We start from the raw sequence: 20,771 nt of genomic DNA, 5'->3' as shown, positions 1-20,771 counted from the left end.
ATTTTATTTTACTTTTATTATTATTTGAGATGGTCTCAGTATGCAGTTCAAGCTGGCCTTGAACTCAATTCATAGCCTAGGCTCATGGTGATTCTCCTGCCTCAACCTCCTGAGTGCTGGGATTATAGGCATGTGCCACCATGCCTGGCTTACTATGCCAATTTTATAGATGTGCAAACTGAGATGTAAAGAAATTTTCCTAAGTTTACAGTTTACAGACTTAAGCAATCTAGCTGCAAAGGCTCTGTTCTTACTATTTCATGCTGATTCTTTGTATCTGCAGTCATCTCACTGTAATTTCACCATTCTTCCTCTTTGATAGACAGATCTAATAACTGGTCTACATAAAAACAAGTATTCCCTATCTCTGTAGTAATTTAAGATGAAGTTCTTATCAGATGAAGTTCTAGATTGTTCTACCTTTAGCTGCACCTCATTTTTTTTTAAGAGCAGAAGTATTTATTTAGAGAAAGATTCTGTCTGAGAGAGACAGAAGGGGTCTTGAGTGGGTTACCAAAGATTCTGTATTTTCTTTTTTAATTTTATTTAAAGAAAGACTAAGCAAAACTGAAAATAGGCAGAAATAATACATACGTTCAGAGAAAAAAATAAACAGTAAGAAATCGCTAGTTGATGTTTACATATTGTCGTTTTACAAATAGTTGTACAAGGTAAAAGAGTGGAATATGTAAAGTGGGAATTCAAACAGCGAGACTGCAAACAGTTCTGTTCAACTGTCCAACAAAAACTTAGTAACATGGTTGTCAATCCTATACACTTAAACATACATGCAGTTATCCATATCTTCATTTATGTTAGAACTAAAGCAGGTTAAAATCATTCTGAACAAATAATAATAGTATTGCTGGATTTCACATCATGACACTCACTGGGTACTGTATGCATTTCATTGTTTTGAGTCAACACTCATTACTGAGACATGATACTAGACCCTTTTTGAACACTGCGTGTAAAACATTAAATATTTTATCTTTTAAAAATGCTTTATAAGTGTAACTTATTTCAGTGTAACTCATATTACGATAGTACACATAACATATATATGTCCTTTGACTTAAAAAGTACATAGAACAAAACTCATAACCATGTTTAACTAGCGTAATAAAACATGATTACTGACCAGATTATCTCTGCTGGTGTAATGGACCATCCACCCCTCCTTCACCATTGTGCTGCTCTTCCTCTTTGTATGCTTGATGGACTGTACAACCCTCATTAGTGGAATGTTATTGCTTGTTGATGGACTAAAAGGTATTACAAATTTATCAAAAATTTTGATTAAAAAATACTACAATCTCGTCTTTTTAAAACTAAGTTAAAATTTTAAAAACATGTTAAAGACAATGATTGAAGAAAATACATTAGCCTTGTTTTTTGGCACACTGTTAATTTACAGAAGACTGAGATAACATAAACATTCATTATTTATTATGAATGTCTTCCAAGAGTGCAGGTCACAAAAATAATACGGGAACTAACAGAATAAAGGAATCCTTGTCAACTGAAAGATTTGGAAGCTGGAGAGGTCTCATTTGGTTTGCTTTTAGGAAGTTTTCCTCTCCTCGGCATCATAAAACATTAGCAAATTCACAAAAAGGTACAATATCTATATATACAGTACTCAAATTCACATGGCTCAAACGTAGAACTCTGTGGATCATACTTCAGCAAAAAGTATTCTTACCAGAAAATATTTAAGCAAAAAAGACTTAACAGATAGTAATTAGGAAAAAAAGGTAAAGAGTTACAGCAGATTATATTGAATTATGAATCATGACTACAGCTGGAGAAAAGAACCAACTTGGGGTATGTGTGTAAAACACTTTTTTGCAATGTAGGCAGCAAACAGTTAAATACTTCTCTTAAAACTGTTAAGTAATTTGTGATTAGGAACCCAGCTGTGTTCTTTAACAGTTTCCACACTGGGTAAATACTAAGTTTTAGTAACAATAGTAGCAGCAACAACAATAATAGTAACAATTATAAACTGAAGTGAATAAAAGATGACTCAGCATGATGAGACTGACCCATTTTCTCTAAACAGTTCTTCATTCACTGCTAACCAAAAAGCAAAACCTGCCAAAATGCTTACATTTTTCTACAAAGTTGTATATTCTACAGGCTACAAACACTGTAAATATATATCTATGCACATATATATACACACACTCATATATATGAATTAGAATGTTTAAATCTTATAGTCCAATAAGACTAAATACTGGTAATAACAGTACAGTAACTATTAAGTAATACATTAATTATGAAAACTGCTCCTAAGTTCATCACCATCATCTGAATCCCTATCATCTTTGTGCATCACTGTTAGAGTAACTGTAATTATTACCTACTAGTTTCACTATAAAATAATCTGCCTGTTTGAAGAAACGGGTTGTTGTAACAGACAGTTTATTTTTCTTTTTAAGAAAGTTCTTATATTTGCTCATCTTGAGTGTATGGCAAAGGCAATAAAACTTATTTCAGAAGTGCTATGACATGTATAAAAGAATTAGCCATGATTTAATTAGATTTTAAATTACATTTAAGGTTCTGCTTAAAGAAATGAAGCTTTTCCTTAATGTTTCAAAAGAGTGACTTTGACCTCATATCTGGAATTTGCTGCTACCACCTACACATTACCTGATTGTTCTAACAGCTTCTTCATCTCGTTCCACATCAAGATCAGAGGGATCCAGGAAGAACATTTTATCTTCTGGAGGAGACGGCTCTTCTGTGTCATCTAAACTCCGATTACCATCAGTGTTCATGTCGTTACTATCAATATCCATTGGTATATCTGTATCTGTTCCCATACTGGAAGGTTCTAGAAAGGTTTTAAATTTCAGATTTTATACGAATGAAATAGCAACACATGTAAGTATAGCAGTCTATTAAATAGATAAAAATGTCAAAATTTTTAAACAGACAGTAATTCAAGATAAAAAAGTATTTCTTAGAGAATATACAAAATGCACAAGTCATGAGGCACAAAAGTACAAATCATAAGGAAAAAATTAATTTGACATAAAAACTTTAAATTCCCATACAACAACAGGTACTACATACCAGTAAAGTAAAAGATAAGCCTCCACTATTACATTATGATCAACTCATGTGGGGGAAGTATAATGTTTTTAATAAATGGTTTTGGACAACTAGATATCTACATGCAAAAGTATGAGGTATGATCCTTTTCTTAAACTATTCAAAAAGTAACTCAAAGTAGACTGCAACCTAAGATGTGAGAACTAAAATTATAAAACTCTTAAAAGAAAAACAGGAATAAACTTTCATGATCCTGGGTTAGGAAACACCTTTTTTGATACAACACCAAAAGGCTACGTGACAAAAGGAAAATTAATAAAGTGAAAAGACTGCCACTGACTTGAAGACAGTATTTGTGAATTGCATTATGAGATGACAGTCTTACATCCAGACTATTTGAAGAACTTTTACAACTTGTAACTAAAAGAGAAATATCTTAATAAATGGGAAAAGGACCTGAAGAGGTATTTTCCAAAGAATAAATAAAAATGGCCAAATAAACACATGAAAAGATGCTCAATATCAGTAGCCAGCAGGGAAGTGCAATAAAAACTACAATAATATACATGCCACACTTTTAAATGGCTGTAACAAAAAAGACAGAAAGTAAAAACAGGTGGCAAGAAAATAGGGAAACTGAAATCCTTGTATACTGCTGGTGGGAATGTAAAATGATGCTTAATTTTATACCACATATAACTGAAAAAAGAGTAGGATATAAAATTAGTGCTAATCTGTAATAAACAAAAATAAGCACTTAAATACATAACTAACAAGGACAAAATCTCCAAACTAACCAGTAAGCATATGCTCAGAAGAGCACTTCCTTAGGGTTACTTCTCATAAGCCACTTAACCTAACAGGGATCAATTTCTTCATCTGTGTACTGAGGCTAATATCATTTATACAACACTGAAAAAATGTGTTAGCAGGTCTGTGCTTCCTTTTCTTATCTAAAAGCGTGGTTCTTATGTTTAAATGTCCATGTTTTTAGAGTTTAGAACAATGCTAGCACAGTAAACATTCAATAAATATTTAGAAATTTAAAAGAATAAAGAAAACAACAAAGTTTTAGAACATAAGCTTTTTTTTTGTCTCGACAGAAGATACATAGTAGCATGGGCTATCTCAGATTATCAAGTGACAGGAGGGTTAAGGAAAGATAATAAAACTTAATTATTAATAAAGGTATAGTATTGCTGTATTTTGCTTATTAAGATGAAAAGCTTAAAGAAACAAAAAATACAAATATAATCTTACATGAAAGAATCAACCTTTTCTGATCTTTTATAGAAATTAAGAGAAATAACTGTACCTCCATTGAAAGAAACCTCCCCAAGGCAGTCTCGTGGTACTTTTGATGCACACCGTTTATGGCAATTGAATTTGCAATCTAAAATAATATTATCAATTTATTGTTATATAGAGATAGGCAAAATCAGATTCAACCAGACTTTTTTAAACCACAAAAGGAACTTATTATTAGTAATGATTATGTTGCTGCTAAAAAAACAGTTATTCTCACCCAGGAACCCAAAGTCTTCTGGTTTTTTTTTTTTTTTTTTTTTTGAGATGGAGTCTTGCTATGTAGTCTAGGAAGCCTTGAACTCACAGTGATCTTCCTGCCTCAGCAGATCAATCCCAAATGCTGGGATTATAGGCGTGTACCACTGTGTTCAGAGGAACTCAAGTTTTAAGTTTCAACTTCTGATGGCACACGTTAGCAGTTGTTTACCCTACCACAAGTCGCTTAACTCTACATTAGTTTCTTCAACAGTATAATGAGCCTAATACGATTTGTAGAATACTTGCTGGTTTTGCATTTCTCTCATCTCATAGCCATCTTATTTCAATCCAATATATGTCAAGTATATTATTTTTATTTTCTAAGTATTAATGCTTACTGCATATACTGAAAGGAGACAGATTCAACAGTTAAGGGGAACCTAATAAGGGCTTTCACATACATGAAAGGATTCAGTTTCATAGGCACAAGGTCTCTCATTTCTCTTCAGCCTATAAGAACCTCAGAATTCACAGCACTGCAAATCAGGGTTATATAAAATCTCTTCAGTAGAAATACAAATCCTAGGTCCCAAGCCAGACCTTGGTAACTCTAAGAATAGGGCTGACAAACATGTGTTTCAATGAGCTCTTTAAGTAACATTAAAATTGAAACCCACTAATGTAACTATAATACCAGATCTGAAATAACTGGCTAAAACATTTTGACTCTTGATTTGGAATGCTTTGTAACTCTTGTGAATCAAGGAATTCTTACATAGTGCTACCACCATAGGCTAAAGATCATTACAATTTGGCAAATAATAATCCCATTATACGTAACATGGTCCTTATGAGAGGTCCTAGGAAAAAAATTGTATATGATATTAATATCTTGCACAGCTCTTAAACAACAGATTTGGTTTTATCCATGAACTCTGAAAATCTTGAAAATTAAGAAGGTTTCTTTTTCCCTTTGAAAATTTGGAGTCAAATTTGTGTCATATCTGGCTCAAGTATATAGGTTCCTTTTTTTTTTTTTTTTTTTTGGTGCTGGGGATCGAACTCATGACCTCACGTTTGCCAAGTAGGCATTTACACCACTGAGCTAAACTCCGGCCCAAAGGTTCCTTTTCTTGGGGCATGGTCTTCTATGCAGGTCAGGCTGGCCTTGAACTCACTATTATTGTAGATAACTTAGTTATAAATACTACAGGCAGTCAGACAGGGCTGTGCACAGAAGATAACTGTAATTTGAAATACAATCACTAAAGGCCAGGCTTCAAGAAAAAGAGGAACTCCACTTGCATACTTCATCTAGGGAAGGCAGTGATTGATATTCTAAAGAGGCATCAGCCTTGGATAGGGAACCAAAACCTCGGTTCATCATAATTTTATCCTACCTCACACCCAACTTGTGATTTTCCAATTGGTTCAATATTATCTAAGCAACTGTACTTATACTCTTATTAACTGACTATAGGTGGGTCCCACCTTGAACCTACTTTATCTTGTGTCTTTGCTTAATGAAACACCCTTGAGAAGCGGGTCAGTGGACAACCCACTTTCTAGGTCCTCTTCTGTCTCTCTTAGAAGCTATCTTTCTTTCAATACATTCTCCCTATGCTTAACCTCTACTGTTCTTAGAACTCATTCCCCAATTTTAGAGAGCATAAACTCAGTATTTTATGAATGTAGTAGATTGGGAGTAATAACATTTCCCTTGTATAATATTGTATGTCCTGTATCAATTGCAGGTCCCACTGAGATAACTGGAAAGAGGTAAGAGGTATGCTTTTGTTTCACGGATTCTGGATTGTGATTTAGGTAATCAAAACTTTTATGATTTACAGTTTCTTTGTCATTGCTTAGTGTTTTCTTAAAATGATAAATTTTAGGACATGGAAAGATTATAATACTTCTTTAATGGGATATTTTATTCCTGTTTTACATATATTGCATTTGGACTTACTGAATTTACTAGGGTTTTTTGTTTGACTGGTCAGTTTGTTATCTCAGACAACAGCAGTAAAGAAAAGTTGTGTTAGTGCACCGTCTAGTGGACCTTCACATGAAATGCTGTAAAAGGGTCTTTTTCAAATCTAGTCTGTATTTAGCTCAGGTTTTTTATGTACTCCTTACAGAACAATTAACAAATGGCAGCTACTCTGGACAGTTAAAAGCTTTGAGAGCAGCCACCACATTCTTAAAAGCAGAGGACAGATTCTCCAGGACATTCCAGTGAATCCCCACTGAAGTCAATGACCAATGGAAAGTGGACCAGACAGGCAGTAGAATTCCTTTCTGGAGATGAGTCTCTGGTTGGGGGGACCAATACAAACTGAGAGAACACTGAGGGGTCATGGCAAGGGCTATAGTCTGATGAATACCCAAAGGTTCCTCAGTGGAAGCTAAGTTCTAAAAGCCTAAGTGGGTAGCCAGCGGAAAAATCTTCACTTATGTATTGTCCCATCTGCACTCCTGAGTGAGGTGAAAAGGCAATCCACTTCTGGATCGCCTCCTGTTTCTCAGGAGCTGTCTCTCCCTCAATAAATTCTTCCTACTTTTAACCACCTTTGTTCCTAGAATTCATCTTCAGTTTTAGCGAACAGAAACTTGGCATTTTGGACATCTAGCAGGTTGGGAGTTACAATATTTCCGTTATATTATTTGGAGGCCCATACATCATCCTTATATAATATACCCTTTAACCTCTGAAAATCTTGAAAATAATAAGGTTCCTTTTTCTCTCTGAAAATTTAGAGTCAAATTTGTGGTTCACCTGTATCAACTATGTAGGTTCTTTATTTTTGAGAGATGGTCTCATTATGTAGGTTAGGCTGGCCTTGAATTCACTATGAGGTCCAGGCTGGCCTCAAACTCAGACATCCTCCTGCCTCAGCCTCTCAAGTGCTGTAACACAGGTGCACATTTAGCACATTAGATACTCTGCAGGTTCTAATGGCAGGAATTTTTATTTCTCTGTGCTCTTGACCCATATTTTTAGTAATTTATTTATGTTTTATTGTATTTCACATATGATTTTAAGATGCCTTAAGGTTTTTATTCAGCAAAAGAGATTAAAAAAATGGATGAAGGAATAAATGAGTGAAGAACTGTTTTTAATCCAGTGTATCTATCTTAAATTACAAATTTTAGCTTAACAGATGCATGAAAATGATGAGTATTTCACTTTTCAAGTATTTGAATGCATATTATAAAAACAAAAGAATCATTAATGTAATTTATTTTTTTAAATTTTTATTTAAAGAGAAGAAACAAAACAGTAAAAGGGTACAAGTAATACAGAATTTCAGATAAATAGTAAGAAATCACTAGTTAATAGGTTACATATTGTCATCTTAGAAATTGTTTGTAATTTATTTTTATTGTTCACTTCAAAAGTTTAACTATCAAAAAATATAACCTGCCATTTTCTGGACCCATATAAGTATAAAACTTTATTCTCTTAAAATTCTCAAAAGGTAGATGAATAATCCAGTAGAAGAGTTTACTTAAAAATTCTGACAATGTCACAGGACCCAGGAACTCCAGCCAGAGGTGTGCATGGAGCTGGGCTAGACCCAGGCCCTTCCTGAGACTCCCACCACCTCCGCAGACCACCTAGACAGGGGCCTCACCTGCAACTCCTGCAGTCTCCATAGTCCACCTCGCTGGAACCAGGAACTACAGCTAGAGTTGCGCATGGGGCTGGGCCACAAGCTGACCCCTCCTGTGTCCCACATTCCTGGCCACCCACCTCAGGACCTATGAACTCCAACCTAAGATGTGCTCCCACAAAGTCCTGTCGCTGCCATCAGGGACCCCCACCACCACCTGGACCTAGTATTGCTGTTGACCTTCGGCTCCCACAACTCCCCCAAGAACCTTGCACTGCAGTGGATTAACCATGCAGTATTGAGAGGAGACTCAGTAAGAAGAACTCAGCAGGCTTCCATCAGTGAGTTGAGTCTGCCCCTAAAACAGGAATAGAGTTTGCCACCTTCAGTGGGTAAACAGGAGCAACAGAGAAGCCCCCTCCAGAAGTAGGCCATAGGGGAGCCTGGCAAATGGGTGAATGAGAACTTCCTCCATATAAAGAATATTAGTTAAGTTGAAGAGGGCACCAACAAGGCCTCCCTCAACCAGGAGAAACTTAAGGGGGCCAGTGGGACACCCAGAGACACAGTAGGGTCCTAGACGAGACAAATACTATGAATAGGGAGATCTGATGACTCTGAACAACCTGAGGACATAAAACAGCAGGAACTAGGGGTTGATATCCATTAGTACCCCTAGGCCTTGCAGGGGGAATTCAGGTGATGGGCTCACATCTTCATTGTGAAACCAAGCAATTGTACAAACATCAGCCTTAGAGTAGGACCCCACGATACACACTATCAACAGTTGACATTGGGGATTAGAGGACCAAATATTAACCGGAAAGGGAAAAGTGGCAAAATGAAAAAGCAAAATGCAACCGCAAAGATCTAGTCCACCAGGAGCAAGCATAGGAGACATGGAAATAGAGGACTTCAAAAGTAACACACCGGAATCTCTGAAAAGATAGCAAGTGAAATAAAAAACAACTCCATGAGGCTATAGAGGAAATCAAATTAGAAGTAATCTCTCATGTAAAAACAGAAATGACAACCTTAATAAAGGAGTTGCTCAGTGTAGCTAGAGAAGAAATAGATTAAAAGTACAAGAGCATAGGAAACTGATTGAAACCTTGAATGAACAATACAGAAAACAAACAGAATTCATGAAACAAACTCAGAGACATCCAAGAAACAAAACATTCTATTGAAAGCTGGCAAAATCATTTAAATGAAGCCGAGGATAGAATTTCAGACCTTTAGGACAGGATCGCAATTAGCGATCATGAAAGGACCGAACTTTTAAAAATAACAAAGCAGCATGAAATGACAATCCAGCAGCTCCACGATGATGCCAAGAGAAAAAATATGAGACAAATAGGCATCAATGAAGATGCAGGAGTCAATGCAAATGACATAGGTAAACTATTCACAGAAGTAACAGCAGAAAATTCCCCAAACATGGGGAAAAATCTGGTATGCAGATAAGTGAGGCCTACAGAACGTTAAACAATCACAACCACCACTTGGCGACTTCTGGGAGAACATGGCGGACAGATAACAGCTACTACAGAGGCTCTCTGAAAGACTCGGCTCAGAAGTCAGGAAGGGTGCGGAGTAAGGAGACATAAGCGGGTGGAGATATGCTCTGCTGACTCAGGAACGAACTGGGCTGAGAGAAACCAACTTGGAATGTAGTCCTGGTGCTAAAACAGGAACAGAAAAGCCTCAGTGTGGAGGCTGGAGCCCGCGCCATTGGAAGCCGCGATTTGGGTTTCCTGCCGCACGGCGGCTGCCTCTACATCAGCTTGGCAAGGAGAGAGACGGGGGTGGAAGCTCTGAGAACGGGAATCTGCGAATGGAGTCGAAAACAGGACGGGCAGGGAGGTATGCACTGACTTGTGGTGAGGTGAGTGAGAGAAACTGACACTCTACCACAGTTTGACTCCAGCGGAGGACATTCTGGGCCCAGGCAGTCCTGCGGGAGCAGGGCGCGGTGGCGACTTCAGCCACACATCCCCCTCTCAGGCGGGATTGGTGAAAAGTGCCTAGCTTACGTGACACTGCTGGCGGACCCAGTAGGCTAGCCCAACTCAGATCCCAGAGCCTGACGGTGGCTGGGAAGGGCAGGCCCCGCGTAGGCTGCCTGGTCTGGAACTTCCTGGTGTGCTGTGGTGGGTGGGAACACCTAACCTGCGCAATTCGAGCAGGCTGTGCCTGACAGGGAGAGAAGTTGGGCCTCCTATGTAAGCTTGCATATATAAGGAACAGAGAATATGGGAAGAGGCAGCAACAAGAAAGGCTCCTCGGCCCCCAATTCTGAGAAACAGGTAATAGCAGACACCGCACCAATAGACATAAAGCTCCATATAGAGAGCCTCATAGATCAGTTCAGGAATGAAGTTATCAATGACCTGAAGCTAGAAGTATGCAGAATAGTTAGAGAAATGCTAAGCACCACCCAAGAAAAAACAGATGGTGGAATGGAAGAACAGAAAAAGAGGGGAGAATTGTTTGATGGAGAAAACAGAGAAAGCATAGAATACGTGAAACAGGTTCAAAGGGACTACCAAGAAACTAAGAAGTCTATCGAAAACTGGCATAACAGCTTGAAAGAAACTAAGGACAGACTATCTGAACTGGAGGGCAGACTTGTAATATGGGAGAATGAAATGAAAAACTTCTTAAAAACAACAAAGAAACAAACAGCAATAATACAAAGACAAGAAGATGATAAGAGGATCCATAATTTAAGGATTAAGAACATAAAAGAAGAAGTAGGGACACAAACAAATGAACTACAAAAGCTACTCACAGAAATAATCCAGGAGAATTTTCCTAATTTAGCAAAAGGTAAAGATACTCAGATATATGAGGCATACAGGACCCTGGCTACCTACAACCCAAACAGAGCAACACCCAGGCATATAATAATCAAAATTCCAGAAATTCAATACAAGAACAGAATATTAAAAGCTGTCAGAGACAAGAAACAGACCACTTACAAGGGAACACCCATCAAAATTACAGCAGATTTCTCTGTACAAACCATCAAATCACGAAGAGCGTGGGGGGAAGTAATTCAAGCTTTGAAAGATAATAATCTCCAGCTAAGATTGAGATATCCTGCACAACTGTCCCTAGAAATTGATGGAAAAACAAGGTGCTTCCAGGATAAAGAGGAACTGGGGGAGTTTGCAACCACCAATTCAACTCTACAGAGAGTATTGTAGGATATTCTAAAAAAAGAAAAATACAAAGAATCCAGAAATAGTGGCGGGGAGGCCACAACGAATGGAGCAGAGAACAAAATGAAGAAGACAAACTGACAGCTACTGACAGAAAAAGAGCTCAACAGAAATGAGGCAGAGAAGATTGGATGATAGGAACAGCTATTTTGGAGAAAATGACACCTTAATAGGTAATACTGATTTAGTATCATCTTGTTTTGAAGTCTCATCAAGCTTTTGTTTTTCTGTCTCCATTGGTCTAAATAGGTTGTATCTTATTGGATTTTATTATGTACGATAGTATAAGCAAAAACCTTTAAAAGACAAGGAGATTATACAGAAACCATTGTTCATTTTCTGTTAGTCGATTCTAAATACCCTGTAATGCTGTCATTCTCTTAAATGGTTTTACATTGTTTTGATATATTTAATACTACAGTATACGAAGTTGTACTCAAGGATTTCAAGGAAAGAGACAATATGGTAACTACTTTTATGTCAAGATTATCTGGTGGTGAAACACTATTCTGCTTAAATGGTTATGTTTTGATCTGTGCTGTTTTGCTATTATGCCCTCTTTTATCTCAATCTCCACTCCATTATTTACTTTTTTATTTTTATCCTTTTAATTAAGGGAAAAATAAATAAAAATAGCAGGATATATTATAGTAACCCACTTTGACTTTCCATTATCTCGATTTAAAGCCCTGTATTACTCTCACCATCTTGTTTTTGACTGATGTTCCCTTATTCTGTTTTGCTGGATAGTATCAGGTTCGAAAGTTTAGGCAACAGCTGTGAAGATAGTGAGATTCATTGTAATGCCCATTCTCGTTGACTTTTATCTACTTTTGAAGACCTACAATGTCTCCAATGTTTTGGTTTTGTTGGTTTTGCTCTTTACTGTTTTGTTCAATTTTATTATAACTAATGATATAGGCAATTCTATTAGAGATAGCGGGAGGCATTATGGTAACCATTGTTGATCACCTTGTATTATGTTTTTACATTATCTATTATGTCCACCCTTTTGATTTGACCGACTCTGTTCTGTTATGTCACATTTGGTTTTACTCTCTTCCAGAAAAGCAATAAGAACCGTGGGAGCAATGAAACTCAAAATGTGTAATAGTCATTGTACAAAAGAGAGGAAAAGAAAGTGCTCTAAACTATATAACTGCATGTATATTTAAGTGTATAAGATAGAAAATGATATCACAGAGTTTTATTGGATCAATGAACAGAACTGTTTGCAGTATCATTGTTGGAATGTCCACTTTACAAGCTTTAATCTTGTGACTTGAACAATTATTTCTAAGATGACAATATGTAATCCATTAACTAGTGATTTCCTACTGTTTATTTTTTTTCTCTGTAAATCTGTATAACTTGTACCCTTTCTCTGCTTTTTTTTCTCCTTAAATAAAATTTTAAAAAAATCACAACCAACATAAATCTACACCCAGACATATAATAATTAGGATCCCAGACATGTAGCACAAAAACAGAATACTAAAAGCTGTTACAGAAAAGACACAACTCACCTATCACGGAAAGCCCATTAGAATCACAGCAGACTTTTTTTTTTAGCACAAACCCTCAAGTCAAGAGGAGCTTGGAGTGAGGTATTTCAGGCCCTGAAAGAAAACAACTTTCACCCCAAACTGATGTACCCAGAAAAACCTTCATTCAAATTTAATGGAGAAACAAGATACTTCCATGACAAAGAACAACTGAAGAAATTCAGGTCCACCAAGCCAACCCTACAAAGAGTACTGAAAGACAAACTAGATAGAGATAAAAATGATCATAATCCCCAGAACAACAACAGAAAGTAACTACCAGGTAGGACAAGCAATTAAACAAAGGGGAAAAGCAGAAAGCAAACAACTGCAACATAACATGGCAAAGTCGAGCCAGTACGTATCAGTTATATCCATAAATGTAAATGGCCTCAATTCACTTATCAAAAGAAATAGGTTGACAGAATGGATCAAGAAACATGATCCCACAATATGCTGTATGCAAGAAACACATCTGATCCAAAATGAAACTTGTAGATTAAACGTCAAAGGATGGAAAACAGTATTTCATGCAACAGGAATGCAGAGAAAAGCAGGGGTAACTATTCTATTTACAGACAATGTGAACTTCAAACCTAAAATGATTAAAAGAGATAAAGAAGGTCACCACACACTTGTTAGTAGAAAAATTCAAGAGGAAGAACTAACAATTATAAATAGATATGCACCAAATATAGGAGTACCCAACTATGTAAGACAAATAATAATGGACATGAAAAATCAAATACACAAGAACACAGTTATAACAGGGGACCTAATATCCCATTGTCACAAACAGATAGATCAACGAGACAAAAAGTCAGCAGACAAATAACAGAACTCAGTCATACCTGTGAGCAACTGGACTTAGTAGATGTCTACAGTGTTCCACTCAACCATATCAGAATATACATTCTTCTCAACTGTATACGGGACATTCTCCAAAATAGACCACATATTATCCCATAAAACATTCTTAAGGAACTGCAAAGGTATTGAAATTAGCCCATGCGTAATATCTTACCATAGTGCACTGAAATTGGAAATTAATGGCAGAAAAAAATGGCAAAACTTTCATAAATACATAGAAATTGATTAACAACCTTCTGAACAACAGATGAGATTAAAGAAGAAATAAAGCAATACCTATATGCAATGAAAATGCAGAAACAATATACTGTAATCTGTGGGATGCAGTGAAAGCAGTCTTGAGAGGGAAATATACAGCAATAAATTGTCATATCAAGAAAACAGAGCGAGCACAAATAACTTAATGCTTCATCTCAAGCTTCTAGAAAAAGAAGAGCAAGTTAAACCCAAGCTCACAGAAGAGAGGATATTGTAAAGATTAGAACAGAAATCAATGCAATTGAAACTAAAAAAAATACAAAAATTAATGAATCAAAAAGCTATTTTTTTGAGAGAATCAACAAAATTGACAAACCTCTAGCTAACCTTATCAAGAAAAAAAAAAACCCAAATTCATGCAATAAGGACTGAAAAGGGGGAAATTACCCCAGATCCCATGGAAATTCAAAAGATCATGAATACCTACTTTGAAATCTCTACTCATATAGAGTGGAAAACAGAGGACAGATGGACAGATGGACAGATTTGTAGAAATATATGAACTACCAAAGCTCAACCAAGAAGATAGAGCAATTTAAAATAACCCAATATTAGCTATAAAAATTGAAAATGTAATTAAAAACTTACCAACAAAAAAAAAGCCCAGGTCTTGATGGATTCATGGCTGAATTCTACAAAAATGTAGAGAAGATTTGATGCCAATACTCCTTAAACTGTTCAGCGAAACTGAAAAGGAAGCAATCGTCCCTACATCATTCTTGGAGGTAAGTATTACTCTCATACCAAAAACAAAGAAAGATCCAACCAAAAAGGAGAACTATAGGCCAATCTCACTAATAAACACTGATGCAAAGATTCTCAATAAAATACTGGCAAATAGAATGCAGCAAATCATCAAGAAGATTATACATCACGACTAAGTGGGATTCATTCTGGGAATGCAGCAATGGTTTAACATACACAAATAAATAAATGTTAATATACCACATCAACAGAGCCAAAAACAAAAACCACATGACCATCTCAATAGATGCAAAAAAAGCTTTTGATAAAGTTCAACACATGTTCATGATAAAAACCTTTAGATACTCAGAATATATGGTGTCTATGTCAATCTGATAAAGGCCATTTATGACAGACAAACAGCCAACATTATACTAAATGGACAAAAACTGTAAGCTTTTAACAGGAAGAAGACAAGGATGTCCACTATCACCACTCCTATTCAATATAGTTCTGGAAATACTGGCCAGGGCAATCAGACAAGAGAGAGAAATAAAAGGAATAAAAATAGGAAAGGAAGAAGTTAAACTGTCACTATTTGCAGATGACATGACACTCTATATAGAAGATCCAAAAAACTCCATTAAAAGACTACTAGAAGTAATAAACAAATTCAGCAGTGTAGCTGGATACAGAATGCTCAGAAATTAATTGCATTCCTGTACACAAACAAAAAACTCACCGAGAGAGAAATAATGAAAATATCACCTTTCACAAATAGCATCTAAAAAAATGAAATACTTAGGAATCAACCTAATCAAAAATGTAAAAGACCTATATGCTGCAAATTATGCTATGCTAAAAAAGACTGAAGAGGATATTAGAAAATGGAAGGATATTCCTTGCTCTTGGTTAGGAAGAACCAACACTGTGAAAATGGTCATATTCCCAAAACTGTTATACAGACGCAATGCAATCTCAATCAAAATATCATTGACATACCTCATAGATCTAGAGAAAATGCTCCTAAAATTCATTTGGAAACAAAAGAGACCTAGAATAGCAAAGGCAATTCTGGGCAACAAAGGCAAGACAGGAGGCATCTCAATTCTTGACTTGAAACTATACTACAAAGCCACAGTGATAAAATCAGCATGGTACTGGCAAAGAAACAGACCTGAGGATCAATGGAACAAATTAGAAGATACAAACACAACTACAAAGACACTCAGCCACCTGATATTTGACAAAAGTGCTAAACATGTTCACTGGAAGAAGGATAGCCTCTTTAATAAATAGTGTTGGAAAAATTGGCTTTTCACATGCCAAAGACTGAAACTAGACCCATGCCTATCACCATGCACAAAACCAAAGTCGACATGGATCAAAGACCTAAATATTAAAATAGAAACACTAAATCGACTGGAAGACAAGGTAGGCAGAATTCTTGGAGACACAGCTAGGGCAGACAGAGAATTCATGAACACAATGCAAACTGCACAGGAAACACTTCAAAGAATCAACAACTGGAATCTCATTGAAAAGTTTCTGTACTTTAAAAGAAGTCACCAACAGAGTGAAAAGAAACCCACAGAATGGGAAAAAATTATAACCAGCAACCCTTCAGACAAAGGACTTATATCCAGAACATATACAGAACTGAAAAACACTAAGCCCCCCAAATTCAAACACCCTCTCCAAAAATGGGCATCTGAGATGAACATCCATTTCTTAGATGAAGATATACAAATGGCAAATAAATACATGAAGAAATGTTCACCATTACTGGTCATTTGAGAAATGCAAATTAAAACAGCATTAAGATTTCATTTCACTTTAGAAAGAATGGCTGCCATCAAGAAAACAACCGAAAACAAACATTGGCGAGGCTTGGGGGAGGGGGAGAGGAACACTGCTCCATTGTTGGTGGGAGTGTAGACTGGTGCAGCCACTATGGAAATCACTATGGAGATTTCTCAGAAGACTAGGATTGGAAGTTCCATTTAACCCAGCTATTCCCCTCCTGGGTATTTTCCCAGAAAAACTGAAAAGGTCATGTCACAGTGATATATGTGCACCTATGTTCATAGCAGCCAATTTCTAAGGAAACAACCAAAATGCCCATCAACTGCAAAGTGGATGAAAAAGATGTGGTATTTTTATACAATGGAATATCACTTAGCTATAAAAAGGATGATCTTGAGGCCCTTCATAGGTAAATGGAGGCAACTTGAGATTACCCCCTTAAGTGAAATAGATAAGAATCATATTTATGAATATCACATTGTATCTCTAGTGTAAAAAGTAGCAAGAACTGTAGGAGTAATAAAACCCAAAATGTGTAATTGCTATTGTAAAAAGAGAGGCAAAGAAGGTGCTCTAAAGGATATAACTGCATGTATGTTTTTAAGTGTGTAAGATAGATGACCCTATTACTAAGTTTTTGTTGGATTGTTGAGCAGAACTGTTTGCAGTCTCATGTTATAATGTCCACTTTGTATGCTTTAACTTTGTAATTTGAACAACTTTTTTTTTTTTTTTTTTGTCTTTTTCCTTTTATCGGTACCAGGGATCGAACTCACGACTTCCTGCTTGCAGGGCAGGCGCTTATGCCGCTGAGCTAAATCTCCAGCCCCAGAACAACTATTTCTAAGATGATAGTATGTAATTTATCAACTAGTGATTTGTTAAGTGCTTTTTTTTGAATTCTGTATTGTTGCTACCCTTTTTTGTTTTGCTTTTTTCCTCTTTAAAATAAAAATTTTAAAATAATGTAATTTATTTAAAATTTTAAATAAAATTCTAAAAAATTATAATCAACTTGTATATTTTAGTTTCTCTACAAAATACTGTGCTTTTCTACATTTTGTTTTTACTGTTAGATATTAACAGGTATTATTAACTTATCTTTATTAAGATTATTTGTTGATTAGGATTTTTTTATCTGTCAAAAATGTACTTCCTGAAACCAATTTTTAGTGGTTGCTTGCCACTTTTGTTTTGATATTCTATAGTATTAATTTATGTATTAACATTTTCAAATTAAGCTTTGAAATAAAATTTCAGCATTTACTTTATGCTTGCATAATGGTGATTAAATATATGACAATAAATGTATATAATATGTTCTCTATTTGATATTCTGTATTATCATATATTGTGAAGAAAAGTTTTTTCTTTTTTGCAGTGCTAGCAGTGAAATTCAGGGCCTCATGCATGCTAGCCAAGTGCTCAACTACTGAACCATATCTCTGGCCCTTTCCTTATATTCTTACATTAAATAGGTATGTAACTACCTTAATATGTATTGTAAATAAAAATTTATTATTGTAAAAATCTCAATCCTAATATTTTACTTAAATCATTTGAAAATTTGGTTCCACAAATACCCTCTACTGTATTTTTTAAAAGCATAGTACCAAAGGAAGGGAAATGAAAAAAAAACATCTAAAATTGTATAATCACACTTAGGATGACTAAAATGATTATGCTACAAATTCCGTAAGTACTTGGAACAAAATAGCTAACATTCATAGGATTGGAACAACTTTGCATGTTAATGTTTGGAAATCTAAGGAACTCTTGAAGAACATTATGTAAATTAACAACCCTAGTTATGCTCCTATCACCTTGTTTTGAAGGCCTGTATCATCGTTTTAGGCTTTTTGCTGTTGTTATTTGTCTTATTTGTTTTGTGTTTTTCTAGTAATTTGTTTTGTTTTGGTTTGGTTTTCCCTCTAATACAGAAAAGATAGGTATACATGTAGAGGCTTATACATGTGTAGGACTTCCCCTAAATAGTTTATGAGAATCGATTATATTATGTGTGATGAAATGAACAGTGTCAAGGTTTATGTCGGTGGCCCCCAGGCCTCATGCATTTGCATTGTGCATTTGTGATTGGTTCACTGTCTAGCTTAAATTGATGGTGTCAGTGCTACACCATTTGGGGTGGAGCCAGCATACAATGTAATGGCAGAAAGAAGGCGTGTCTCTCTCTCTTGCCAGTTTCTGTCTTGCCCTTTGCAGTCACCAAGAACTGTGGCCCTGCCATGCCACCCTGCCTTGGAACCAACTAAATATGGACTAAAATCTTCAAAACTATAAAAAATAAAAATTTCCTTTCCCAACTTTGGACATCAGATATTTTGTCTCAGCAATGATTAAAAAAATAAGACAGTTACTTTGAAGAAAAAGAGACATGGTATTCATTGCTGATACCGTATCATCATGCTGAGAAATCCGGTAATGATTTTATTCTTTGTTTAGAATGGTTTTAATATGTTTTGTATTGTTTAAATTCAATATATATGAAGGTATGGACAGCTAATTTGAAAAAGAGCATTATGGCAGCCATTGTTGATTTTTCTATTGTCTGGTTTTGAAGGCCGGTAATGCCTTCATCACTCTGTTCTGATCAGTTTAATACTATTTTGTTTTGTACGACTTTATTGTGTATGAAGATATGGACAACTATTTGGAAGACATTACAGTAGCTATTATCTTGCTTTGAAATCTGTGTCACTTACATTGTTTTCTTCTGATCTACTTTGTTCTATTTAATTATATTTAGTTTTACTTGAAGATAAAAAAGAAAAAAAAATAAAAGCATGATACCAAGAACTGTTATATTAATTACATGAGATAATTTCCACTTAACATGGGATTAAAATATTTTAAATCCCTAGTGTTCACTATACAGTAGGATCACTGGAGAGGACATATTAAACAAAAAGACAGAATCATCTTTGCAAAGATAAAAGCCTAAGAACAAATCTATTATTTCATTTAAAAACCTGTTTGGGTAAGAGATATTTTAGAAATACTTCGATAAGTGTGCTGGGTTAGTATCCAAATAAGAGTGGTATCTCTCTTATAATTTAAGTGGTTTCGTCAGCATCCTACTTATTTTAGTGTTATTCACAAAGACATTTTTGTATTGCTTTCCTGGTTAAAATTAAAATTAAAAATTAAAATTAAATTAAAAACAAAAAATTGAAATCTCTGTAATAAGTTTACATGTGTGTGCATGAATATTTTGGGTAGTGTCTGGCTCTAAAATCAGAGATTTAAGCTCCAATGTCAGCCTCACTGGTTATAATGTCTTCCATATTGCTAAGTGTTAAACATACAGATTAAGGAGCTACTGATTCAAATTCTAGTTTTTCTATTTATTGGCTATGGAATCTTAAGAAATTTAATAGAAGATGACTATTATTACTAATAGCAAAAGGATTACTTTATGTACAATTGCTTTGAATTTTTTTAGCAGTGACTGACACATAGTACAAATATTGCAAATAGTAGTTAACATACATATTTGTATTTCATACGTATTTCTTTTCTTTTTAAATTAATTAAAACACAATTTTTTCAACGAATGTTTCTGAAATATAAATGCTTAAATCTGTATTTATTAACAAAAACAGACACGAATTTTACTTAAGGAAAATATTCAATCCTACCTTTGCATTGCATTCCTTGGCGAAAAAGACCTTTTAGTAGCCTTTTGCAGTACTGACATATTGTGGGACGGCCATAAGAGTGAACAGCAAATGTGTGTGGAACTTTTACTCTGCACATTACCATCTTTTCCATCCAGATTGGGCGACCACTCCATGATGGAATTCTCTTGCTTGGTTCTTGGTGGATATGTGTCTAAAATGTAAGTAATTCTCATAAGTTTAAGTTAATATTAAAAACAAAATATCAGGAACAAAGTTTAATCACAGAAGTCATTTACTTGGCATCTTAAAGCCAACAATCTAAAAATGAAGATCTGAGCAGTTTCCTTTGGAAAGCTTACTTTACCAAATCTTGAATGAGAAAAGTATATATATTTTTTTATCCTATTTATGTAAACAAACAAAATTCAGGTACATTAATTCTCATATAGAAACATTCACTGATTATTATTTGCCACGTACATTTAGCACTTTACAAATAAAAACCAAAATCTTAAAATAACACAACGTGCACAAATCTATTTAAAAGTTACT

The 20,771-nt window shown here is 35.3% G+C and overlaps 1 protein-coding gene across 5 annotated transcripts in view; it reads right to left on the bottom strand.

The window, feature by feature from the left end:
• The window catches only part of Prkd3 (protein kinase D3), an 86,359-nt gene that overhangs the window by 26,933 nt on the left and 38,655 nt on the right, over positions 1-20,771 (bottom strand). For all 5 annotated transcript variants that reach the window (XM_063229703.1, XM_063229707.1, XM_013155837.3 and 2 more), the window contains exons 6-9: positions 20,238-20,430; positions 4,382-4,459; positions 2,662-2,845; positions 1,142-1,265 (exon numbers count right to left, since the gene is read on the bottom strand). In XM_063229703.1, the coding sequence (XP_063085773.1) occupies positions 1,142-1,265; positions 2,662-2,845; positions 4,382-4,459; positions 20,238-20,430 (579 nt within the window). The remainder of the gene's footprint in view (positions 1-1,141; positions 1,266-2,661; positions 2,846-4,381; positions 4,460-20,237; positions 20,431-20,771) is intronic.

The sequence above is a fragment of the Cavia porcellus genome, unplaced genomic scaffold (assembly GCF_034190915.1).
Source record: "Cavia porcellus strain 051 isolate PalLab524CR breed Dunkin Hartley unplaced genomic scaffold, mCavPor4.1 scaffold_1, whole genome shotgun sequence".
In the NCBI taxonomy this organism is placed as follows: Eukaryota; Metazoa; Chordata; class Mammalia; order Rodentia; family Caviidae; genus Cavia; species Cavia porcellus.
This window is presented reverse-complemented; position numbering and strand designations above follow the sequence as displayed.